Raw genomic sequence first — 26,502 nt, 5'->3', positions numbered from 1 at the left:
AGAAATTGTGACTGAGACCAAACTAGACGTGAAACAACTCGAGGCCAAGCCAGTTTCGCCAGTCGATGAGGCCAAGCCTGCTGAGGTTGAGAAAGCAGTTTCACCAGTTGCTGATGAAACGAAGGAAATTGAAGAGGTAGAAGAAATTGTGACTGAGACCAAACTAGACGTGACACAACTCGAGGCCAAGCCAGTTTCGCCAGTCGACGGGGCCAAGCCTGCTGAGGTTGAGAAGCCAGTTTCACCAGTTGCTGATGAAACTAAGGAAATTGAAGAAGTAGGAGAAATTGTAACTGAGACCAAACTTGACGAAAAACAACTCAAAGCCAAGCCAGTTTCGCCTGTCGCTGAGGCCAAGCCTGCTGAGGTTGAGAAAGCAGTTTCACCAGTTGCTGATGAAACTAAGGACATTGAAGAGGTAGAAGAAATTGTTACTGAGACCAAACTAGACGAAAAACAACTTGAGGCCAAGCCAGTTTCGCCAGCCGATGAGGCCAAGCCTGCTGAGGTTGAGAAAGCAGTTTCACCAGTTGCTGATGAAACTAAGGAAATTGAAGAGGTAGAAAAAATTGTGACTGAGACCAAACTAGACGTGAAACAACTCGAGGCCAAGCCAGTTTCGCCTGTCGATGAGGCCAAGCCTGCTGAGGTTGAGAAAGCAGTTTCGCCAGTTGCTGATGAAACTAAGGAAATTAAAGAGGTAGAAAAAATTGTGACTGAGACCAAACTAGACGTGAAACAACTCGAGGCCAAGCCAGTTTCGCCTGTCGATGAGGCCAAGCCTGCTGAGGTTGAGAAATCAGTTTCACCAGTTGCTGATGAAACTAAAGTAATTGAAGAAGTAGAAGAAATTGTTACTGACACCAAACTTGAAGAAAAACAACTCGGGGCTAAGCCAGTTACGCCTGTCGCTGAGGCCAAGCCTGCTGAGGTTGAGAAGCCGGTTTCACCAGTTGCTGATGAAACTAAGGAAATTGAAGAGGTAGAAAAAATTGTGACTGAGACCAAACTAGACGTGACACAACTCGAGGCTAAGCCAGTTTCGCCAGTCGATGAGGCCAAGCCTGCTGAGGTTGAGAAAGCAGTTTCGCCAGTTGCTGATGAAACTAAGGAAATTGAAGAGGTAGAAGAAATTGTGACTGAGACCAAACTAGACGTGAAACAACTCGAGGCCAAGCCAGTTTCGCCAGTCGATGAGGCCAAGCCTGCTGAGGTTGAGAAAGCAGTTTCACCAGTTGCTGATGAAACCAAAGAAATTGAAGCAGTAGAAGAAATTGTTACTGAGACCAAACTTGACGAAAAACAACCAGAGGCTAAGCCAGTTTCTCCTGTCGATGAGGCCAAGCCTGCTGAGGTTGAGAAAGCAGTTTCACCAGTTGCTGATGAAACCAAAGAAATTGAAGTAGTAGAAGAAATTGTGACTGAGACCAAACTTGACGAAAAACAACTCGAGGCCAAGCCAGTTTCGCCTGTCGATGAGGCCAAGCCTGCTGAGGTTGAGGAAGCAGTTTCACCAGTTGCTGATGAAACTAAGGAAATTGAAGAGGTAGAAAAAATTGTGACTGAGACCAAACTAGATGTGAAACAACTCGAGGCCAAGCCAGTTTCGCCTGTCGATGAGGCCAAGCCTGCTGAGGTTGAGAAAGCAGTTTCACCAGTTGCTGATGAAACTAAAGAAATTGAAGAAGTAGAAGAAATTGTTACTGAGACCAAACTTGACGAAAAACGACTCGAGGCTAAGCCAGTTTCGCCTATCGCTGAGGCCAAGCAAGCTGAGGTTGAGAAGCCAGTTTCACCAGTTGCTGATGAAACTAAGGAAATTGAAGAAGTAGAAAAAATTGTGACTGAGACCAAACTAGACGAAAAACAACTCGAGGCCAAGCCAGTTTCGCCTGTCGATAAGGCCAAGCCTGCTGAGGTTAACAGAGCAGTTTCACCAGTTGCTGATGAAACTAAGGACATTGAAGAAGTAGAAGAAATTGTGACTGAGACCAAACTTGACGAAAAACAACTCGAGGCCAAGACAGTTACGCCAGTCGTTGAGGCCAAGCCTGCTGAGGTTGAGAAAGCAGTTTCACCAGTTGCTGATGAAACTAAGGAAATTGAAGAGGTAGAAGAAATTGTGACTGAGACCAAACTTGACGAAAAACAACTCGAGGCTGAGCCAGTTACGCCTGTTGCTGAGGCCAAGCCTGCTGAGGTTGTGAAGCCAGTTTCACCAGTTGCTGATGAAACTAAGGAAATTGAAGAGGTAGAAAAAATTGTGACTGAGACCAAACTAGACGTGACACAACTCGAGGCCAAGTCAGTTTCGCCTGTCGATGAGGCCAAGCCTGCTGAGGTTGAGAAAGCAGTTTCAGCAGTTGCTGATGAAACTAAGGAAATTGAAGAGGTAGAAGAAATTGTGACTGAGACCAAACTAGACGAAAAACAACTCGAGGCCAAGCCTGCTGAGGTTGAGAAAGCAGTTTCACCAGTTCCTGATGAAACTAAAGAAATTGAAGGAGTAGAAGAAATTGAAGAAGAAGAAGAAATGACTGAGACCAAACTTGACGAAAAACAACTCGAGGCCAAGCCAGTTTCTCCTGTCGATGAGGCCAAGCCTGCTGAGGTTGAGAAAGCAGTTTCACCAGTTGCTGATGAAACTAAGGAAATTGAAGAGGTAGAAGAAATTGTGACTGAGACCAAACTAGACGTGACACAACTCGAGGCTAAGCCAGTTACGCCTGTCGCTGAGGCCAAGTCTGCTGAGGTTGAGAAGGCAGTTTCACCAGTTGCTGATGAAACTAAGGAAATTGAAGAGGTAGAAAAAATTTTTACTGAGACCAAACTAGACGTGACACAACTCGAGGCTAAGCCAGTTTCGCCAGTCGATGAGGCCAAGCCTGCTGAGGTTGAGAAAGCAGTTTCACCAGTTGCTGATGAAACTAAGGAAATTGAAGAGGTAGAAGAAATTGTTACTGAAACCAAACTTGACGAAAAACAACTCGAGGCTAAGCCAGTTTCTTCTGTCGATGAGGCCAAGCCTGCTGAGGTTAAGAAAGCAGTTTCACCAGTTGCTGATGAAACCAAAGAAATTGAAGTAGTAGAAGAAATTGTTACTGAGACCAAACTTGACGAAAAACAACTCGAGGCCAAGCCAGTTTCGCCTGTCGATGAGGCCAAGCCTGCTGAGGTTGAGGAAGCAGTTTCACCAGTTGCTGATGAAACTAAGGAAATTGGAGAGGTAGAAAAAATTGTGACTGAGACCAAACTAGACGTGAAACAACTCGAGGCCAAGCCAGTTTCGCCTGTCGATGAGGCCAAGCTTGCTGAGGTTGAGAAAGCAGTTTCACCAGTTGCTGATGAAACAAAAGAAATTGAAGAAGTAGAAGAAAGTGTTACTGAGACCAAACTTGACGAAAAACAACTCGAGGCCAAGCCAGTTACGCCTGTCGCTGAGGCCAAGCCTGCTGAGGTTGAGAAGCCAGTTTCACCAGTTGCTGATGAAACTAAGGAAATTGAAGAAGTAGAAAAAATTGTGACTGAGACCAAACTAGACGAAAAACAACTCGAGGCCAAGCCAGTTTCGCCTGTCGATGAGGCCAAGCCTGCTGAGGTTGAGAAAGCAGTTTCACCAGTTGCTGATGAAACTAAGGAAATTGAAGAGGTAGAAGAAATTGTTACTGAGACCAAACTAGACGTGAAACAACTCGAGGCTAAGCCAGTTTCGCCAGTCGATGAGGCCAAGCCTGCTGAGGTTGAGAAGCCAGTTTCACCAGTTGCTGATGAAACTAAGGAAATTGAAGAGTTAGAAAAAATTGTGACTGAGACCAAACTAGACGTGAAACAACTCGAGGCCAAGCCAGTTTCGCCTGTCGATGAGGCCAAGCCTGCTGAGGTTGACAAAGCAGTTTCACCAGTTGCTGATGAAACTAAGGAAATTGAAGAGGTAGAAGAAATTGTTACTGAGACCAAACTTGACGAAAAACAACTCGAGGCCAAGCCAGTTTCGCCTGTCGATGAGGCCAAGCCTGCTGAGGTTGAGAAAGCAGTTTCACCAGTTGCTGATGAAACTAAGGAAATTGAAGAGGTAGAAAAAATTGTGACTGAGACCAAACTAGACGTGAAACAACTCGAGGCCAAGCCAGTTTCGCCTGTCGATGAGGCCAAGCCTGCTGAGGTTGAGAAAGCAGTTTCACCAGTTGCTGATGAAACAAAAGAAATTGAAGAAGTAGAAGAAATTGTTACTGAAACCAAACTTGACGAAAAACAACTCGGGGCTAAGCCAGTTACGCCTGTCGATGAGGCCAAGCCTGCTGAGGTTGAGAAAGCAGTTTCACCAGTTGCTGATGAAACTAAGAAAATTGAAGAGGTAGAAAAAATTGTGACTGAGACCAAACTAGACGTGAAACAACTCGAGGCCAAGCCAGTTTCGCCTGTCGATGAGGCCAAGCCTGCTGAGGTTGAGAAAGCAGTTTCACCAGTTGCTGATGAAACTAAAGAAATTGAAGAAGTAGAAGAAATTGTTACTGAGACCAAACTTGACGAAAAACAACTCGGGGCTAAGCCAGTTACGCCTGTCGATAAGGCCAAGCCTGCTGAGGTTGAGAAAGCAGTTTCACCAGTTGCTGATGAAAGTAAGGAAATTGAAGAGGTAGAAAAAATTGTGACTGAGACCAAACTAGACGTGAAACAACTCGAGGCCAAGCCAATTTCGCCTGTCGATGAGGCCAAGCCTGCTGAGGTTGAGAAAGCAGTTTCACCAGTTGCTGATGAAACAAAAGAAATTGAAGAAGTAAAAGAAATTGTTACTGAGACCAAACTTGACGAAAAACAACTCGAGGCCAAGCCAGTTTCGCCTGTCGATGAGGCCAAGCCTGCTGAGGTTGAGGAAGCAGTTTCACCAGTTGCTGATGAAACTAAGGAAATTGAAGAGGTAGAAGAAATTGTGACTAAGACCAAACTAGACGTGACACAACTCGAGGCCAAGCTAGTTTCGCCTGTCGATGAGGCCAAGCCTGCTGAGGTTGAGAAAGCAGTTTCACCAGTTGCTGATGAAACTAAGGAAATTGAAGAGGTAGAAAAAATTGTGACTGAGACCAAACTAGTCGTGAAACAACTCGAGGCCGAGCCAGTTTCGCCTGTCGATGAGGCCAAGCCTGCTGAGGTTGAGAAAGCAGTTTCACCAGTTGCTGATGAAACAAAAGAAATTGAAGAAGTAAAAGAAATTGTTACTGAGACCAAACTTGACGAAAAACAACTCGAGGCCAAGCCAGTTTCGCCAGTCGATGAGGCCAAGCCTGCTGAGGTCGAGGAAGCAGTTTCACCAGTTGCTGATGAAACTAAGGAAATTGAAGAGGTAGAAGAAATTGTGACTAAGACCAAACTAGACGTGAAACAACTCGAGGCCAAGCCAGTTTCGCCAGTCGATGAGGCCAAACCTGCTGAGGTTGAGAAAGCAGTTTCACCAGTTGCTGATGAAACTAAAGCAATTGAAGAAGTAGAAGAAATTGTGACTGAGACCAAACTTGACGAAAAACAACTCGAGGTTAAGCCAGTTACGCTTGTCGCTGAGGCCAAGCCTGCTGAGGTTGAGAAGCCAGTTTCACCAGTTGCTGATGAAACTAAGGAAATTGAAGAGGTAGAAAAAATTGTGACTGAGACCAAACTAGACGTGAAACAACTCGAGGCCAAGCCAGTTTCGCCTGTCGATGAGGCCAAGCCTGCTGAGGTTGAGAAAGCAGTTTCACCAGTTGCTGATGAAACTAAGGAAATTGAAGAAGTAGAAGAAATTGTTACTGAGACCAAACTTGACGAAAAACAACTCGAGGCTAAGCCAGTTACGCCTGTCGATGAGGCCAAGCCTGCTGAGGTTAAGAAGCCAGTTTCACCAGTTGCTGATGAAACTAAGGAAATTGAAGAGGTAGAAAAAATTGTGACTGAGACCAAACTAGACGTGACACAACTCGAGGCTAAGCCAGTTTCGCCAGTCGATGAGGCCAAGCCTGCTGAGGTTGAAAAAGTAGTTTCACCAGTTGCTGATGAAACTAAGGAAATTGAAGAAGTAGAAGAAATTGTGACTGAGACCAAACTAGACGAAAAACAACTCGAGGCCAAGCCAGTTACGCCTGTCGCTGAGGCCAAGCCTCGTGAGGTTGAGAAGGCAGTTTCACCAGTTGCTGATGAAACTAAGGAAATTGAAGAGGTAGAAAAAATTGTGAGTGAGACCAAACTAGACGTGACACAACTCGAGGCTAAGCCAGTTTCGCCAGTCGATGAGGCCAAGCCTACTGAGGTTGAAAAAGCAGTTTCACCAGTTGCTGATGAAACTAAGGAAATTGAAGAAGTAGAAGAAATTGTGACTGAGACCAAACTTGACGAAAAACAACTAGAGGCCAAGCCAGTTTCGCCAGTCAATGAGGCCAAGCCTGCTGAGGTTGAGAAAGCAGTTTCACCAGTTGCTGATGAAACTAAGGAAATTGAAGAAGTAGAAGAAATTGTGACTGAAACAAAACTTGACGTGAAACAACTTGGGGCCAAGCCAGTTTCGCCTGTCGCTGATGCCAAGCCTGCTGAGGTTGAGAAAGCAGTTTCACCAGTTGCTGATGAAACTAAGGTAATTGAAGAAGTAGAAGAAATTGTGACTGAAACTAAACTTGACGAAAAACAACTGAAACTCGAGGCCAAGCCAGTTTCGCCTGTCGCTGAGACCAAGCCTGCTGAGGTTGAGAAAGCAGTTTCACCAGTTGCTGATGAAACTAAGGAAATTGAAGAGGTAAAAGAAATTGTTACTGAGACCAAACTAGACGAAAAACAACTCGAGGCCAAGCCAGTTTCGCCAGTCGATGAGGTCAAGCCTGCTGAGGTTGTGAAAGCAGTTTCACCAGTTGCTGATGAAACTAAGGAAATTGAAGAAGTAGAAGAAATTGTGACTGAGACCAAACTTGACGAAAAACAACTTGGGGCCAAGCCAGTTTCGCCTGTCGCTGATGCCAAGCCTGCTGAGGTTGAGAAAGCAGTTTCACCAGTTGCTGATGAAACTACGGTAATTGAAGAAGTAGAAGAAATTGTGACTGAAACTAAACTTGACGAAAAACAACTGAAACTCGAGGCCAAGCCAGTTTCGCCTGTCGCTGAGACCAAGTCTGCTGAGGTTGACAGAGCAGTTTCACCAGTTGCTGATGAAACTAAGGACATTGAAGAAGTAGAAGAAATTGTGATTGAGACCAAACTTAACGAAAAACAACTCGAGGCCAAGACAGTTACGCGAGTCGTTGAGGCCAAGCCTGCTGAGGTTGAGAAGGTAGTTTCACCAGTTGCTGATGAAACTAAGGAAATTGAAGAGGTAGAAGAAATTGTGACTGAGACCAAACAAGAAGTGAAACAACTCGAGGCCAAGCCAGTTTCACCTGTCGCTGAGGCCAAGCCTGCTGAGGTTGAGAAAGCAGTTTCAGCAGTTGCTGATGAAACTAAGGAAATTGAAGAAGTAGAAGAAATTGTGACTGAGACTAAACTTGACGAAAAACATCTTGAGGGCAAGCCAGTTTCGCCTGTCGATGATGCCAAGCCTGCTGAGGTTGAGAAAGCAGTTTTACCAGTTGCTGATGAAACTAAGGAAATTGAAGAAGTAGAAGAAATTGTGACTGAGACTACATTTGACGAAAAACAACTTGGGGCCAAGCCAGTTTCGCCTGTCGCTGATGCCAAGCCTGCTGAGGTTGAGAAAGCAGTTTCACCAGTTGCTGATGAAACTAAGGAAATTGAAGAAGTAGAAGAAATTTTGACTGATACTAAACATGACGTGACACAACTCGAGGCCAAGCCAGTTTCGCCAGTCGATGAGGCCAAGCCTGCTGAGGTTGAGAAAACGATTTCACCAGTTGCTGATGAAACTAAGGAAATTGAAGAGGTAGAAAAAAATGTTACTGAGACCAAACTAGACGTGAAACAACTCGAGGCCAAGCCAGTTTCGCCTGTCGATGAGGCCAAGCCTGCTGAGGTTGAGAAAGCAGTTTCACCAGTTGCTGATGAAACTAAGGAAATTGAAGAAGTAGAAGAAATTGTGACTGAGACCAAACTAGACGTGACACAACTCGAGGCCAAGCCAGTTTCGCCAGTCGCTGAGGCCAGGCCTGCTGAGGTTGAGAAAGCAGTTTCACCAGTTGCTGATGAAACTAAGGACATTAAAAAGGTAGAAGAAATTGTGACTGAGACCAAACTTGACGTGACCCAACTCGAGGCCAAGCCAGTTTCGCCAGTCGATGAGGCCAAGCCTGCTGAGGTTGAGAGAGCAGTTTCACCAGTTGCTGATGAAACTAAGGAAATTGAAGAAGTAGAAGAAATTGTGACTGAGACCAAACTTGACGAAAAACAACTCGAGGCCAAGCCAGTATCGCCTGTCGCAGAGGCCAAACCTGCTGAGGTTGAGAAAACAGTTTCACCAGTTGCTGATGAAACAAAGAAAATTGAAGAAGCAGAAGAAATTGTGACTGAAACTAAGCTTGACGAGAAACAACTCGAGGCCAAGTCAGTTTCGCCAGTCGATGAGGCCAAGCCTGCTGAGGTTGAGAAAGCAGTTTCACCAGTTGCTGATGAAACTAAGGACATTGAAAAGGTAGAAGAAATTGTGACTGAGACCAAACTTGACGTGAAACAACTCGAGGCCAAGCCAGTTTCGCCAGTCGATGAGGCCAAGCCTGCTGAGGTTGAGAAAGCAGTTTCACCAGTTGCTGATGAAACTGAGGAAATTGAAGAGGTAGAAGAAATTGTGACTGAGACCAAACTTGACGAAAAACAACTCGAGGCCAAGCCAGATACGCCAGTCGCTGAGACCAAGTCTGCTGAGGTTGAGACACCAGTTTCACCAGTTGCTGATGAAAATAAGGAAATTGAAGAGGTACAAGAAGTAGTGCCGGAGACCAAACTTGACGAAAAACAACTCAAGGCCAAGCCAGTTTCGCCAGTCGCTGCGGCCAGGCCTGCTGAGGTTGAGAAATCAATTTCACCAGTTTCTGATGAAACCAAAGAAATTGAAGAGGTAGAAGAAATTGTTACTGAGAACAAACTTGACGAAAAACAACTCGAGGCCAAGCCAGTTACGCCAGTCGCTGAGACCAAGCCTGCTGAGGTTGAGAAAGCAGTTTCACCAGTTGCTGATGAAACTGAGGAAATTGAAGTAGAAGAAATTGTGACTGAGACCAAACTTGATGAAAAACAACTAGAGGCCAAGCCAGTTACGCCAGTCGATGAGGCCAAGCCTGCTGAGGTTGAGAAAGCAGTTTCACTAGTTGCTGATGCAACTAAGGAAATTGAAGAAGTAGAAGAAATTGTGACTAAGACCAAATTTGACGTGAAACAACTCGAGGCCAAGCCAGTTTCGCAGGTCCCTGAGGCCAAACCTGCTGAGGTTGAGAAAGCAGTTTCACCAGTTGCTGATGAAACTAAGGAAATTGAAGAAGTAGAAGATATAGTGACGGAGACCAAACTTGACGAAAAACAACTCGAGGCTGATCCAGTTACGCCAGTCGCTGAGACCAAGCCTGCTGAGGTTGAGAAAACAGTTTCACCAGTTGCTGATGAAACTGAGGAAATTGAAGGAGTAGAAAAAATTGTGACTGAGACCAAACTTGATGAAAAACAACTAGAGGCCAAGCCAGTTACGCCAGTCGATGAGGCCAAGCCTGCTGAGGTTGAGAAAGCAGTTTCACTAGTTGCTGATGAAACTAAGGAAATTGAAGAAGTAGAAGAAATTGTGACTAAGACCAAATTTGACGTGAAACAACTCGAGGCCAAGCCAGTTTCGCAGGTCCCTGAGGCCAAACCTGCTGAGGTTGAGAAAGCAGTTTCACCAGTTGCTGATGAAACTAAGGAATTTGAAGAGGTAGAAGAAATTGTTACTGAGAACAAACTTGACGAAAAACAACTCGAGGCCAAGCCAGTTACGCCAGTCGCTGAGACCAAGCCTGCTGAGGTTGAGGAAGCAGTTTCACCAGTTGCTGATGAAACTGAGGAAATTGAAGTAGAAGAAATTGTGACTGAGACCAAACATGATGAAAAACAACTAGAGGCCAAGCCAGTTTCGCCTGTCGCTGAGACCAAGTCTGCCGAGGTTGAGAAAGCATTTTCACCAGTTGCTGATGAAACTGAGGAAATTGAAGAGGTAGAAGAAATTGTGACTGAGACCAAACTTGACGAAAAACAACTCGAGGCCAAGCCAGATACGCCAGTCCCTGAGACCAAGCCTGCTGAGGTTGAGAAAGCAGTTTCACCAGTTGCTGATGAAACTGAGGAAATTGAAGTAGAAGAAATAGTGACTGAGACCAAACTTGACGAAAAACAACTAGAGGCCAAGCCAGTTAAGCCAGTCGATGAGGCCAAGCCTGCTGAGGTTGAGAAAGCAGTTTCACCAGTTGCTGATGAAACTGAGAAAATTGAAGTAGAAGAAATTGTGACTGAGACCAAACTTGACGAAAAACAACTCGAGGCCAAGCCAGTTACGCCAGTCGCTGAGACCAAGCCTGCTGGGGTTGAGAAAGCACTTTCAACAGTTGCTGATGAAACTAAGGAAATTGAAGAGGTAGAAGAAATTGTTACTGAGACTAAACTTGACGTAAAACAACTCGAGGCCAAGCCAGTTTCGCCTGTCGTTGAGGCCAAGCCTGCTGAGGTTGAGAAAGCAGTTTCACCAGTTGCTGATGAAACTAAGGAAATTGAAGAAGTAGAAGAAATTGTTACTAAGACTAAACTTGACGAAAAACTTGAGGCCAAGCCAGTTTCGCCTGTCGATGAGGCCAAGCCTGCTGAGGTTGAGAAAACAGTTTCACCAGTTGCTGATGAAACTAAGGAAATTGAAGAGGTAGAAGAAGTTGTGACTGAGACCAAACTTGACGAAAAACAACTCGAGGCCAAGCCAGTTTCGCCAGTCGCTGAGATCAAGCCTTCTGAGGTTGAGAAAGCAGTTTCACCAGTTGCTGATGAAACTAAGGAAATTGAAGAGGTAGAAGAAGTAGTGACGGAGACCAAACTTGACGAAAAACAACTTGAGGCCAAGCCAGTTTCGCCTGCCGCTGAGGCCAAGTCTGCTGAGGTTGAGGAAGCAGTTTCACCAGTTGCTGATGAAACAAAGGAAATTGAAGAGGTAGAAGAAATTGTTACTGAGACCAAACTTGACGAAAAACAACTCGAGGCCAAGCCAGTTACGCCTGTCGTTGAGGCCAAGCCTGCTGAGGTTGAGAAAGCAGTTTCACCAATTGCTGATGAAACTAAGGAAATTGAAGAAGTAGAAGAAATTGTGACTGAGACCAAACTTGACGAAACACAACTCGAGGCCAAGCCAGTTTCGCCTGTCGATGAGGCCAAGCCTGCTGAGGTTGAGAAAGCAGTTTCACCAGTTGCTGATGAAACTAAGGAAATTGAAGAGGTAGAAGAAATTATGACTGAGACCAAACTTGACGAAAAACAACTCGAGGCCAAGCCAGTTTCGCCTGTCGCTGAGGCCAAGTCTGCTGAGGTTGAGGAAGCAGTTTCACCAGTTGCTGATGAAACTAAGGAAATTGAAGAGGTAGAAGAAATTGTTACTGAGACCAAACTTGACGAAAAACAACTCGAGGCCAAGCCTGCTGAGGTTGTGAAAGCAGTTTCACCAGTTGCTGATGAAACTAAGGAAATTGAAGAGGTAGAAGAAATTGTGACTGAGACCAAACTAGACGTGAAAGAACTCGAGGGCAGGCCTGTTTCGCCTGTCGCTGAGGCCAAGCCTGCTGAGGCTGAGAAAGCAGTTTCATCAGTTGCTGATGAAACTAAGGAAATTGAAGAGGTAGAAGAAATTGTTACTGAGACCAAACTTGACGAAAAACAACTCGAGGCCAAGCCAGTTACGCCAGTCGATGAGGCCAAGCCTGCTGAGGTTGAGAAAGCAGTTTCACCAGTTGCTGATGAAACTAAGGAAATTGAAGGGGTAGAAGAAATTGTGACTGAGACCAAACTTGACGTGAAACAACTCGAGGCCAAGCCAGTTTCGCAAGTCAATGAGACCAAGCCTACTGGGATTGAGGAACCATGTGTCTTAGTTAATGACACAACCCAGATTAAAGAAATAGAACAAATATTGTCTAAGACCAAACTGACGGCAGAAAATCAAGTATTCATACAAAGTCAGAAAATAATTACAAAGTCAGAAAAACCTAGTTGTTATGCGAGTGTAGACAGTAAAATGCAAAAAGAATCATTGCAGTTGACTTTAGGTGAATCAAAATTATCGATAGATCATTCGACAGAGTCTGTGAATCTTTCAGATACAGCGCAGGAGTCTGGGTATGCTTTTGCTGTCAGCAAAAGACGTGATTCAGATATGGAACGAACTTGCAAATTAGAACTTTCCGCACCATCTGATCGATCAGATATTACGGAAGAATTCAAAAAAGATGAAATGGGAAAAGATGATTTACGGAAGAGCTCATTTTCAGCTGTTGAAGGATCAATCTACGATGACGATTCCCCATTGCTTACAGATTTTACTACGTCTTCTATAACTTACGTTAGTGAACGAATTGATTCATCTTCACTTGAACTCATGGCAGGAGATAGCTTTGGAGACTATTTGAAAGCATCTGCTGCAACAACTGTAAAACCCGATGAGATAAAAATTGAAGCACAATCTCCTGGATCGTGTATTTCGGGTACTACAAACGTAAGTGAAACACTAGACTGTAGTATACACGAAACCGATAAAACGTTACAAACTAGTGGATCGGTACAACAGGATGTTCCGACAGAATACGAAAAATCAGTATCACTAAGTGACAACGCTGCATCCGATTTCTCAACCGAGTCCACTACCAAGTATAACTTACCCTATGACGCAGAATCTGATAGCCATGATGTTTTATCAGGCTTACCCAAAATACGCGACGAACGCACAAAAGTAGAAGAAGTACAGGATGTTAAGATAATGAAACCTTGCAAACTCATGTCGATGGACCCACGTCATGAATCCGCTTCACCACAAAGTGACATTACCGAATACACAGAAAGTGTATCCTATGTAGAGTCAATTATTGACAGTACAAATTACGAGAACGCCTTAAAACAGAAAGAGAAGCAATCTGATCAACAAAAGCAGGATGAAAAGCATGATACGCAGGAGAAGCAATTAATCATAAAGAGTAAGATAGAATATGATGAAAAGATCATTAAATGTACGGAAGAAACTGCTGCCGAAAAGAAAGAACTAACTCAGGTAAAGCAAAAACCTAAAACAAAAGCTACTGTGACAAAAATAAGCTTGCAAAAGCAAACGCCTATCGAAATTTCTAAACAATCTAGCAAAACCGTGGACATCAAATCAGCGTCTAAGAATGTCGAGTACTCTTCCAGCACTAGTCGAACAACAACGGTTTCGCGCACTTATACCAGCACCAGGACGCATGGATATATGCAGTCAACACTTTCGCGGGACCAAAAGGTTTTGAAGCCAATTAATTTAACCGATTCGACGCAATCTTCGCCGGCAAAGTCTTCCTACCGTTCTGCGTCGACTGGATCGCAATTAATTGAGAAAAAAACCAAATCTTCCAGAGAAACCCCCAGCAGCAAATCAGTGAAAACAGCTACAAAACATGCCAGTCAAAATGACCCTGCCGATTCTAGCACTGTGAAAAAACACGAACAGCAAAAACCAGCTATTCAAGGCACGAAATATTCACAAATTTCCACTGACCGTTCAGATCGAACGACCAGATCGTCAACGTCGTCCATTACTAGCAGTACCAGCAAATATCATCGCTCTAAAAAGTCGACCGATCCGATCGAGAAGCAAGAGCCTACAATCAAAAAGGCTGACAAGGAGCAAGCAAATCAGGCTACGAAAACTACAGTTAGTACTTCCAAAAGTACCAAGGAGCGTACCAATAAAAGCTTGATACCGGTGAAAGGCCCCAGTGCCAAAGGATCACCACGAAAAGATCATTCAGCCAAAACAAACGCAGAAAAAACTACCGTCAAGAAGGTCAGCCAACCAACAGCAGAACGAACCACGCAAATCATGATCATTACTACAACTCAGTCCGTTGATACGAGTGTGACCGATGTGCAAACGACAACGTCATCTAAGATTGGTTTTGTCAAAACTGCACCTCGGGTTACAAAAACTGTACACAAGTCCGGAGATTCGAAACAGGACGATACGTACCGGTGCAAATCTGCCATGCACTACTCGTACAAAGATGCCGTCACTTTTGACCACGCCGAAATTCCGTCTTCTTTGCCATCTAGTCCGAGCCGTCTCAATAAGAGTTCCTCCAACAGTACAAATGTGTTGACTAGTGAAGTTTTTACACGCACCATCGACTCCTCGAAATCGATCGAAGTAATTTACCGACAACCGTCGACTTCCAACGAATTGATACGTAAGATTAACGAGTACCGATACAATGACATAGACTTGACCACTGACTCGAGCCTTTCGGACTCAATTGCCCTCCCGTCGTCATCATCTGAGCACGAAAACGACGTGCTAGGTAGGCGTAAACGATCCGGAAGCCCTGCCTCACCCAAGGCGTACACTGCGACATCGTCCGCACCGCCACCATCTACGGGTACCGTAAGCCGTAAGCAGGGCCAAGTTGCAAGCGATCAAAGATATCGTAAGTCGGACATTTGGATGCGTACCGGTCCCCCGCCGGAAGTGCTACCCGACGGTGACGATGGTGAGATCTATCAGGCACTGCATGCTGATCGTCGCACTGTAGCATCGCTTGACGGGATCGTGCTGGAAAGTCGCATCTCGCCGATACTTGACTTCCGAGCATCTACGCCGCCCCGTCTGAAGTATAAGTTTGACTATGATAGTTCCCTGTTTACAGGTAAATTTTCCTACTCCTGCTCGCAATCTAAGCCAAATTCTACCAACACGCGCCCAAAACTAAAATGACATAATACTATTATAGAGACATTCCTCCAGTGACTGTTTCGTGCATATTACCGCTGTATGCATCCGCTCGTTTTCTGTCCGCTAAATTTTTTTAAATTAGGGAGCAGCATTCAACAGAAGGCTTTTTTATCTATATATAAATTATTTTTCCAAATTTAAAGCTTTGCGTTCAACACAACTTGTTGCACAGTTTGCGTTCGTGGTCCTGCCTATAGCAGTATTATGTCCATCGTATCGGCCATAAAGTGATGTGTGTTATCTGATTATTAGTACTTGAACACTCCAAAGCCACTCGTAAGTAGGTTAGCCACGCGAACAAATCTAATCAGTAACAAATGAGGGTAAAATAACGAGCCGAACTGAGCAGAAACAGGAGAAAAGTCTAGTAGTCAGATAATTCTCTGTACGGTAGCGCAGCAATATCCTATATAAATACATATCTAGCGACATACTCATATAATCGATGTGTTACTTAGGTTTTTTTTCTTTTACTGATACATGCATAATTTGCCTTGCAATGCCATTACTTTTTTTTGATTACGCATTTTTAGTTATGTATGTTTTTTAAATTTTTTTAGTTTATGTTCCACTCTTAATACGATTACGTTTCGATTGACACAGGTTGAGTATTCAGGCCATAAAAACAGCATCATGTCGGAAATACCGGTTATCGCCATCACTCAGGAGTGTTCTGACGACGAGGAACTAGATGATGTTGCCAAGTTGAACATTAACGATGCCCACACGGATACGGAAGATTTGGTCATGGAACAGGATACATCCCGCTTTCGAAAGGGCACAAAAACTGGCAACGCAATGATCGATGTTATCAAACCAACCATGAATGGTTCCGTAACGGATGTAGAGGACTGTACTGATTCGGACGATGACGAGAGTGAAGCAAAATCAGCCACCGATGCCGATATCGTACTTGATAGGTTCCTTGATCAAGGATACGTAGACGAAACGACAAAAGCGGAAAGTAAAGGAGGGAAGCCAAAATTGCTAACACGATCCTGCTCCAAGGCAACTGAATCCAATACACTGCGAGTTTTTGCCGACGTGACTAATGCGTTGACTGATTGCGAAGACATGAGCGATGATGACGATTCGTTGGATAAAGCATCGATCCCCGACTGTCCTGAGGACATCCTAGTGAAGGACAACGAGAATGATGCAGTTGCTATTCACAATGTTGTAAGACGCAAGCCGGATAAACACTTCCACAAGCAAGAACAAGCGAAAGACAGCTCCTCTGAGTCGGACAATGCGGATAACACTGTACGCCACCGAAAGTGTCACCGGAAGGTGGAAGAACGACCAAAGTCGGAGTACGAGAATCTAATGATGTCAGATGATGAAATGGCGGGAGCGTGTGCCAGACCGCAAGAGAATCGGCGATCGGTACTCTTCGATGCGGAGGAGTTGGTTATGGAAAGCAGTGACGTTGAAGAGGACAGAACAAACGTATTTCCCGAAATTACTATAACTTTTGTCACCAATGAACGTAATTCGCCTATTGAACAACCGAAGAAAAAAAGACCCTCGTCATTGATGGTGCAAAAGCCAAACCCGGATGACGCGATGACGGATGTGGAAAATCTGGACTCCTCGGAAAGTGAGGATGAAAAGGGAGCAGCTGTTTGTCGACTGATTCCGCGGGCTGTTGTTCGCCCTGGGAAAACAGGAGGTCTAACCGATGTTGAGGATTTCAACGATAGTGACGATGACGAAGATCAAGAACCCAAGAGGGAGGTTGGTTCCGAGTTTCTACCGTCGCCTGTACGCGAGATCGCTATCCTAAAGCAGAACGCATCCGGAGAGCAAAGGCAAAACGTGATGCCGCTGTTGACGATTCTTACGCCGGATCTCGAACAGGCAATAACAGATGTAGAAGACATGTCCGATAATGAGGATTGCGATGAGATGTACGATAGTTCAAAGTATGCTATAGAAAGCCTCCCGGAAGCTGTGCATGATGATGTCTACTCGAGTGACAGTACCCTGATTAACAGTGCCAAGCTGGATGTTAAAAACATGGCTGGAGATCCAATCACGGATACAGAAGATTTGTTTTTTGATCGCAGCGCTTCCAACAGCGGCAATGGAAGTGAACTAAGACGTCGCCGCAAGCCTAAGCATGGTCATACGTCATCCGGTAGTGGCATGTGCCAGACGTACAAGGGAAAAAAGTTCCTGGACATGAAAAGTGTAGCTGTTCCGGCCGCTACCACAGATACCGAAGACCTCTACCTTAGCGATGATGGTAAGGAATGTAGGTCTACATGTGCAAAACAGCGCCGAGCAACTATACAGTTTACGGCAGCAAACGAAAACGATGGCAAAACAGACGTTGAGTTCCTATCCGGCGACGAGCTAACAAATGATCGTGCACACTCACCCCAGCTTTACCATGATGGGTTTTCATCCGTTATTAAAACACGAGAGCATAATGGGCCTTTGACGGGACGAGTAGTGAATGTGACACCCATTCCGAAGGTTCGTCATATTTCACCTAGCCCGGAAGCGCACTGCAACTGCAATACAGATTGCGAAGACATTCAGGGTGTGTCCGACTTGGATGATGAAACTTACTCGCGGGCTCAAACAGCAACTCCGATGGAGTTGACGCGACAGTTACAGGAGAGTGGAAGAAGCGAAATTTACGATACCAGTACCCGCCCGAAGGGTGAATTGCTGGACGTGAAGGGTGCGATAGCCGGTGACATTCAAGAGATTCACACTGACGTAGAATTTCTGGACGACGAAGGCGCAAACGGAGTTTCTGAATAGTTAACAAAAACAAACCATAACCACATACTTTGACACGTCTCAGCAAACGGTATAGTATGGAAAGATTTCTTTTTTTTTTCTAATAAGTTTTTGTTTAGCCAAGCAGTGTTGATTTTAGTTAGTTTTCGACTCAGTTGGTATGCGTGACTTACTTTCTAGGCTTGATGTTGGAATAGGCTTACTTATCGATAAGTTGGTAATCTTTCTTTATGCTACATAACTACATAACCGTATGTTACCAGTTTAGCCATTTTCTACTTTGATATTATACTAGTCGTTTATAAGCTAAGATAAGCAGTTGAAATGAGCAACAGCCCCTCAAAGTAACCAACTCGACCGAGACATTGTTGAATACCTTGTTTTATCGTTGTGCTTTTGTTCCTCTAATTTGTATTGCAGATGACAAACAACAAGAAGACAAACATACATCGGCAAGTTTCGAAGGTTAGTATGGTGGCTCGATTATTGTCCACTCTTTGTTAGTGTTTTTTTTTTCTTGTTTTCGATAGTTCGATATCTTTGGTCTCTGTTTCCAAATATTAACTATATGTCTTTCTTCGAGCACTTCCACACAAACACGACAGCACCAACACATTCACACATACACACATATAAGCCCATCGAATCCATCGCTGAAAGCAAGCTGAGTTCGAGCTGATTCTGGTTGCAAAGTAACAAACTTTTTCCGCAGGTACTGCTGTTCTCCTTGCGATCTTTAGTCGTTTTTGGGTATCTAGAAATGCTAATTTTATACTAATTGACGAAAAAAGCGAAATAGTATTAATTGCAAATGCTGGCATAATTCATCCATCATTCACGATCATAACCGTTTGTCATCTGTTCCATCCATTTCATCATACTGCGGTCGTTATCGTTACGCTAAAAGATCAGTCGTAACACCATAGCTGTACCATTATTGCCATTAGTAGGCCGAAGATCTTGCCCGCAAGACTTGCGAACCGCAGTTCGACACGTACACAATCAATGATAACTGGTTTCTCCTAAATCCCTTTCTCGTTTCAGGCGAAGAATATCTAAATTTAGTACAGTCGGAAGCCAGTAATTTAGTCGATAGTATATTGGAGCAGAGCGTTTCGATTGTTAGCTCTTCGCAGCTGCAGGCGAATGCAGCGATCGATGCACAGGCTCAGTCGGAGAGCGAACAGTACGCAATCCGTAGCGATATACTGTCGTCTAATGAGGCTGACCTAGTCGTTAAGTCGCCCACCATAGAATCTATGTCAGGCAAGTCTTTCGACGATAACATTAGCAATCCCGACTATGACAGTAGCGAGGCTATCCAGCAGCTAGCCCAATTCACTATTACTCCTACTAGCGGTGAGACGGGAGATGGTGCCGCGCCAACGGTCACCGACTCGCGGGAATCCGTTGGCGATGGCATTGTCGACGACGCGGCGCAGAAGAAACGCCGCGCGAAGAAAATCGATCGACACTTTGCCCGACTCTCGTCCGATATTGAGCCAGAAGCCCTGCTTGACAAAAACCGCGAATACGATGAAGCCATAGCCCAAATCAAAGATGAAGTTTCAATGCTGCAGAGTGAATTTTCGAAAATGAGCTGGGATGAAAGCATTTCCGCTACTACCGGTGATTTCGGTTCCAGTACTCCCGATCATGATCTGCAAGGTAGCGCTGTGTGCAAACTAAAATATAACCACGCGTCTAAACTAACTAGATCACGTTTCTAAAACGCATGCCAGTCTCTCTGTTCTTTCGGTTTCGTTACATTATGTTGTTTTGCCCCACAGTTTACATTTGAGAAAACCAAAACAATAAACAAAAAGCATTGGAGCTCCATTTTCGAATACAAAACAAAAAAAGTATTTCCAATTGGCAATCGAACCGAATACGTTTCGCTTTATTCTCAAAAACAAAACGATACCGCGCGTCAAAAAGTCGCTGCGACCTAATCTGAACGGTTTTCAAAACGACCATAGCTTATTAATTCAACCAGAATCAGAACTCATCGATTTTTTCGTTTGTTTTAGTGTTCCATTCGACCCGCCCGAAAACAGAAAAAAAGATAATCTCACTTCTCTTCCATCCGTAACCTTAACACGCTTTTTTCACCGCTTTTATTCTTATAGAAACAGATACGCAACTTCAAACAGAAATAACCATTCCAAAGCCAACGCCTAGATCGCAATCTAATCTAATCGCTGATACTGATGCCTCTGCTGCAACAATCACAAGCGTCACTAGTACCACTACCACAAGCTCTGCTGCTGCTGCTGCTGCCTCTTCATTAACCACTTCGGCCGCGCTAGGTACCAAGACTACCGAAGATTATGCGGCTTCCATACTGGAAACTGATCTGGACAAACCGTCGGCATCGGTTGATATGAGTGAACTCTCTAGTAGCCAGGAACCGATGCCGGTTCCAAGACCTCGAACTAGCATCTCATCACGTACGGACACGCAGACACGATCAAGCATCATCGAGTCTTTCGACCAACCGGAGGATTCCATCGAACAGTATCCGGAACCAAGTCAGCAACAACAGGAATCGCTGGCATCGGAAGATCTTTCAGGTACGGCTCAAAAGGATGTCGATTTTGAAACCAGTGATGAAGATCAATCTGCAGCGAAGTTTTACATTGGTGAGAAGAGCACCGATATTATCACTCGAACATCTGCCGATAAGCGAGCAGATTTTGCTTTTGATAACATAGGCTATGAGTACTCTAACGAATCATGTCCCGAAAGCGAGAATGACGCATTCAAAGCATACCGCGGTCAGACGAAGAAAGAGGACGAATTCACACTAAAATCGTTACAGGAAGTCGAAAGCGGAGCGGCACTCGATGCTGAAATAAAAGCTGAAGTCATCGAGGTGATCGAAGGAGTTGAAAACGAGAAAACTTTCGAACTCGATTTAGATAGACCGATAGGTTCGGCACGTCAACCGGTCGTACATTCCCCTATCAAGCCACAGGTTGCCACGTTGGTTGAGGGAGCCAAACCGCTCACGCAAACACTACCCGACGAATCTTCCACTTATCATTACACAAAGCGCACAATCGATGAATTGGTTATCGAGAAAACACTGGAAGAAGTGAAAGAATCCCTGGACGCTGTGCAGGAGGAACTGATCGAGACTGTCGTCGATGGAAAGTTACTAAAACAATCGCCATCAGAGTTTGAATTTAAGGTTTTACCTTCGGCAAAGTACATTCAAGACCCGATCTATGAAACCCAACAGGAGGAAGTAACGGCAGCTGTTACTGTAGTACCACAAACTGTCACAACAACTACCATCCTTTCAGAACCCACCAGTCTATCTGAAACCAAAGCACAATCTTTCGAACAAAAAACAGCCGAAACCGATGACAAAATATCACTCCTGAAAACCGGAGAGCTAAGCTCTCTGTCCTCTGATAGTTCTCCAGCGAAGCTGGAAGTGTCAGCCCGCGTACGCACAACAACCTCACATGCGAAAGGCAGTCGCTGGTCGGCAACGGACGTGGATAGCTCTGGAGAAAGTCACTATCAGAGTTTTGAACATACCGACAGCAGCCGGCCATTATCGTCCGATGTCGACAACCTTACGCAACAGTACGCTTCATCAGAGTACGAAACCGCACTGGATCACTCCATTTTACCAGCATCTACCGAATTCCACAGCGCCGTCAGTACGTTAAATTCATACAACGTCAGCTCGCACGATAGCATGAAAAGTTTCGACTCGGAAAGCTCCGGTAATCTGGCGAGTGGAGAGTCTGAGGCAACGGAAACCTTGGTTCCATCTACGATGGATATTGATTTCGATTCAGAAGATGCAGCACTACTGCATGATGACTCCGAGGATGACCTTCGAGACAAGCTCATAGAACATGAAGAACTTTCGGCTGTGTCTAATGCAATTCCGGTGGCAATGAAGCGTTCCCAAGAGATGAATTTTACAACCGACTTGAGCAGCGACTTGCTCGCAGATTCATCGGACGTTTTCCAATTCCAGGAAGAAGCTGAAAGGGTTGCTCAAGCCCACGCAGAACAATTAAGCTCTAGCATCGGAACCGCTTTGGATCTGGTAGAATCGATGAAGGCAGCTAGCTTAGAGGATGTTAAAGCAGAAGGCATCGAGGAGGCTAAATTAGGAACCAGTATGGAGGACGGCAGTATACTATCTATTAGTTTATCCAGTGCCTCCAACTTGGAAACAATCATGGAGAATTTACCGGATAAAATGGACAGCTTACCAACTCACGTCGAGGTTGGACTAGACGCGATAACCCCCACTACAAGTAGCACCAAAGAAATCATCGGTGACATCACGCTGACGTCCACTGTTGTCAAAGAAGGGGACATCAACTTTCTGAATACGCAGGCAACAACGGAGATAGCGTCGGTCGAATCATCTGAAGAGACTTCCAAAAAACGAGGTCATAAACGCACTGAGAGTACTATCCCCGGTAAATTACTATCGGAAATCGCCGCCGAAGCACGGGACTCGTTGGATTCACAAGAGGACTCCATCTCGCAGGAAGTTGCTGCCAAACAGTCCAGCTCGGAGCGAGATGAAATGCGCGATGAATCTTCCGATTCCGATTACGATCGGTACGAATCGGAATATGCACGATCCTTCCGAGCTCCGCTGAACCAAGGACAGAAGAAGAAAAAGGATATCATAGCGGACGGATTCGAGGTGGACATGGAACACGATCGTAGAAATTCGTTCTCGCCTTCGAGTGCAGTGATCGAAACGATCGTTGAAGATATTCATGCTGAGATCGAGCAGGGCAACGAAGCACAGCTGCTGATGGACACTAAACGGGAAGAACTGCAGGAGTATCAGCAATCGTCAGTGCAGTGTATTCCAGATATTCAGGTGACGGAGGACTTACAGCAGTACGATTCAGACCAAGAGGAGATTCCGCCGCAGCCACAAGAAACCGAACAAAAAATTCAATTCGCCAAACAAGAGGAGTTTAAAATAAGTGAGGAACAGTACCAGGAGATGATAGAGCAAAAGTATAAGTCCAAGATGGCTGATGTGGGAACCAAGTTTGAGTTTGAGGCAGATGATAAAGACGACTCAGCTGGGTCTGACTCATTCGAATTGTTAGAGCAACCAGATATATCGGACGAATTCGTGATTGTCGAAGAAGTTGCCCGTGAAGCTCACGAATGTGACACTGAGGGGAAAAGCGTTTCAATTAAGCCTGTTAAGAAGGAAAAAAAGCACGACGAAGAAGTTGAAAAGTTACTAGTAAAATCAGCACCCGCGCATACCAACGCGGGTTCTTTGTATGCCAACATGAGAGAGGACATGATGTATGACTTTGAGGAAAGTCCGCCGACCGGTAGCGAAGATGTTGATCCGAACGGAGTAACAATGGATCTGTTGAACAACGGATATCCACTAGAGGAGAGTAAACGCTGGGTTGAAATGCAGCTGGCTGAGACTCAAAATTTCCGCTACCCCCTGGAGGATAGGCTGGAGGATATTAAGGAGGAGGATACTGATTTCGAAGTCGGCAGCAGCAGGATTGGAAGCATCAAAGATTCCTTCTCCAGTACTCCAGATTATGATATGTTGGCTAAAAGACTTGCTTCGCGAGAACATGATGATATTTCGATGAGCAGTTTGCAAGAGTTTGAAAACTTGGAGCATGTAATTTCGCTGGAAAATAGAAAAATGCAGCAAGGCTCGCAAGATTCGTTGAGTAACGGTAGCTTCACCAGGAGATTTATGAGTCGTGGTCATGGAGATGATATTAGTTTGTCAAGTCTAAAGGAGTTTGAAGGATTAGAGTCGGCCTGTTTGGAGGCGCAACGTATTGAGATAAAAGCTAAAGAAGAAGCTGCGCTTCTGTCGAGATCAGACGAATCGAACAAATCGGACAAATCGACGGGTTCCAAACGTAGTCCGCCTACTAACGGCACTATCGTTAAGACATCTTCGACAGTTAGCACAGTGACCACCGGACCGGAAAAGAGCACAACAATTGAAGTCAAGACTGCGACCAGTGAAACCAGCAAGGACTCTGTGTCAACTACGACAACCGTAACCACGTTTACCACAATATCTCACGACAGTCCTATAAGACATGCGTTGGATGAGGAAGATACCTCGCATATGTTGACGGTATCCACCGATAGCCTAGATGGAAGTCGAGTTCAGAAGCAAACCATCAGCAAAGATAGATTACCGTCAGCACACTCCAGTAGTGACAGTTTAGAAATCAACAATAAAAATAATGTCGATATTATGACTAGTAGCCTAGACTCGATTGAGTTTTCCAAAGCCGGAGCAATTACTACCAGATCATCGCAATCGGATTCCATCGAACAGATGGCGCTACAGCAAGCACATCGAAGTGATAGTACAGATTCGATTGAAATGCAGCATGCCATCTCATCGAGAGCTAGTGAGACCAAGCGTGACTCGCTAGATTCCTTACCATACAGTATTGAAAATAAGAGCGGTTTCAGTAGTCCTACCAAGCCTGTTGGAGGTCACCGAGGAACTACTTTAGATGCAGCAGCTTTAACGGGAGCAGGCTCCAGCAGTAACCAAATCACTTTGCAAGCAGGAATGACGAAGGATATTTCTGTAGATTCCCTTGCAGGACAAGAAGCATTTTTGACAAGTACCGAAAGTTTGGAAACCAGTTCTACAGCTACCAATGCGACCTACCAGAACGAAACCGACTCACAGATGTCGTCCAGCGTCACAAGCTGCGGCTCAATTACGATGGTTGACACCCTGGATAACGTCGGAGATTTTGAAGGTTTTGGCCTACAGGAAAACATCACTTTCAAGAGTAGCACTACAACAGCTTCCAGCTCCAGTTACTCTGGCCAGCAGCAGCAGCAGCATCATCAACAACAACAACAACAACAACAATTTGTTACGCAAGCGTATCGCGGCTCTTCATCGACAACCACAACTACGACGATGGGCGGCGCAACGGGAGAATTCTCGATTTCGGAAATCGAACTGTTAAGTAGACAAATGTACCCAGGTTAGAATCCGCAAATATAATACTATTCGCTCAACTTTTTTGATTTGGCCTTTTGCAAAAGAACTGTTTGAATCATTTATGGTTTAGCTAAGCGTTATCAAGGCAATTTTACGAGTCGAAATGGAGCTCAACAGAGTTTATGTTTATGTAATTATAATTTAACTCAACACAAGCTTTACAAAAGTCATGCATGCCAATTAGATAATGCTAGTTTAAACGTTTCTTCTCGAACTTCAAAACTGTGTTTATAAACAAAACTGAGCACTATTTATTCTATACTTATAGGGGAACTAACATTCGACGATGCAAAGGAGTCCGCTAAGGAGAAATCGCAAAGCGTGAGTTACCTGCTAGCTTAGCCAATAACTACATATAATAAGCGACATTTTTTACCCCACACAGAAAACTACTGAAAAGGACGACTAAACACAACAACACACTTCGATCGATAGCTTACGAGGAAGTCAGATGTTTTGATTTCCATCCATCTTAAAACAACCAATAGATTACTTTTTCTGGAAATACAATATATAATCTTACTTCTACTCAAAGTCACGGGAGAAAAAAAAATCATACTAAACCTATTCACTTACTTATCGTATTAGTATCGCTGCGAAAAAAAGTAAACAAACAAAAGCAAAGATGTAAGAAAGCTTAGCTCAATTTTTGTTACAATATCTGAAATTACTGGAAGGGGTACACCTAAAACTGTAATATTTTCGAAAAGTAAGCTTGCCACATTACACTAATCTCTAGCAAAAAAAAACTCTAGTAAACAAATAACACAGCAAAAACAAACAAACACGAATATATTCGTACTGTTACCAAAACACAGCTGTAGAAAGGAGGATTTTCCTACAACAACCAAACTGAAGAGTCTACGAAAGCTCATTGAAAAGTGATACTGCTAGTCACCGATTGACAGACGATAAAGGAAGCTCCCAACATCTGGCCTCTTACCACTGTGCTGAGTTATATTTAGTCATGAAATTTAAAAATAAAAGTGAGAAAATATCCACTTATCCACTCAATTTAGATTGTATAATCTGTGGCTTGTTTGACATAGTCAAAGACCATTAATAAGCTTGATCTTATCTCGAAAAATAAAAATAAAACGATATCATTGGTCTCCTTTTGGGTCGCTTACTGTTCAGTTGGGAAAATATTAAAATTAAAAATCGAAAATCACTTAGATGTTGATATGTTTGATACTTAAAGGAAAATAGCAACATTCAAGTGGACAATTGGGTTATAGTAAAGATGGGCAAGCAAAGATCGTTATCTCTTTTAGTGTTGATACATGATGCAAGCGAATATTTACCGAACAGGAAAACAAAGTAAAGAAATAGGACAACAAACGCAGTGAAAATAACAGCAAAACTTTAGCAAACCAAGTATTTTACATGATATTTAAGGTAAACAAACATCTAAGCAAGGTGAATATTATACTGAATCGATGTAACATTTGCGAAACTATCAAATAAATGCTTAATACAAAAGTAAAGGTATTTGTTAGAAAGAAAAAGTTGAGAAATACTTTGTCAGTTGTGAACAGTGCACAATGGTCGGAAAATTGAGATTTACGGCCAAAATTTTTTGTTGTTGTCAAATTGCTGGTTTCCTACTGTAAAGATAATTTTGTCATATGAGAAAGTGTTGTAGTAACAAGGGGCTGTCTCTAAACCACGTGAATTGAGGCATATCTAAGTTTTTTTTCGAAACAATAAAAAAACTCGTCAGTGTATACAAACAAATAATTATACTAATTTTACGTATTAACAATGTGTTCTGGAGTAAACTCGTGTAGTA

The 26,502-nt window shown here is 44.1% G+C and overlaps 1 protein-coding gene across 1 annotated transcript; it reads left to right on the top strand.

The window, feature by feature from the left end:
• The first annotated feature begins 1,135 nt into the window (after positions 1-1,135).
• Positions 1,136-26,197, top strand: LOC129730484 (microtubule-associated protein futsch-like). The gene is made up of 6 exons (XM_055689831.1): positions 1,136-14,843; positions 18,104-18,148; positions 18,728-19,351; positions 19,813-24,693; positions 24,979-25,031; positions 25,096-26,197. Exons 1-6 carry the CDS (start codon positions 2,534-2,536, stop codon positions 25,117-25,119), a joined length of 17,937 nt encoding a protein of 5,978 aa, XP_055545806.1. The 5' UTR covers positions 1,136-2,533; the 3' UTR covers positions 25,120-26,197.
• The last annotated feature ends 305 nt before the right edge of the window (positions 26,198-26,502 follow it).

Source organism: Wyeomyia smithii, chromosome 3 (genome assembly GCF_029784165.1).
Source record: "Wyeomyia smithii strain HCP4-BCI-WySm-NY-G18 chromosome 3, ASM2978416v1, whole genome shotgun sequence".
Classification (NCBI taxonomy): domain Eukaryota; kingdom Metazoa; phylum Arthropoda; class Insecta; order Diptera; family Culicidae; genus Wyeomyia; species Wyeomyia smithii.
Note: the sequence above shows the minus strand (reverse complement) of the source record. Positions and strands in the feature narration are given on the sequence as shown.

Excerpts from the sequence above, each read along its gene's own strand:
- LOC129730484 (XM_055689831.1), top strand. The coding sequence starts at position 2,534 with ATGACTGAGACCAAACTTGACGAAAAACAACTCGAGGCCAAGCCAGTT. Across the intron at positions 18,149-18,727 it reads TACATCGGCAAGTTTCGAAG|GCGAAGAATATCTAAATTTA; the intron begins GTTAGTATGGTG and ends TTCTCGTTTCAG. Across the intron at positions 24,694-24,978 it reads AAGTAGACAAATGTACCCAG|GGGAACTAACATTCGACGAT; the intron begins GTTAGAATCCGC and ends CTATACTTATAG.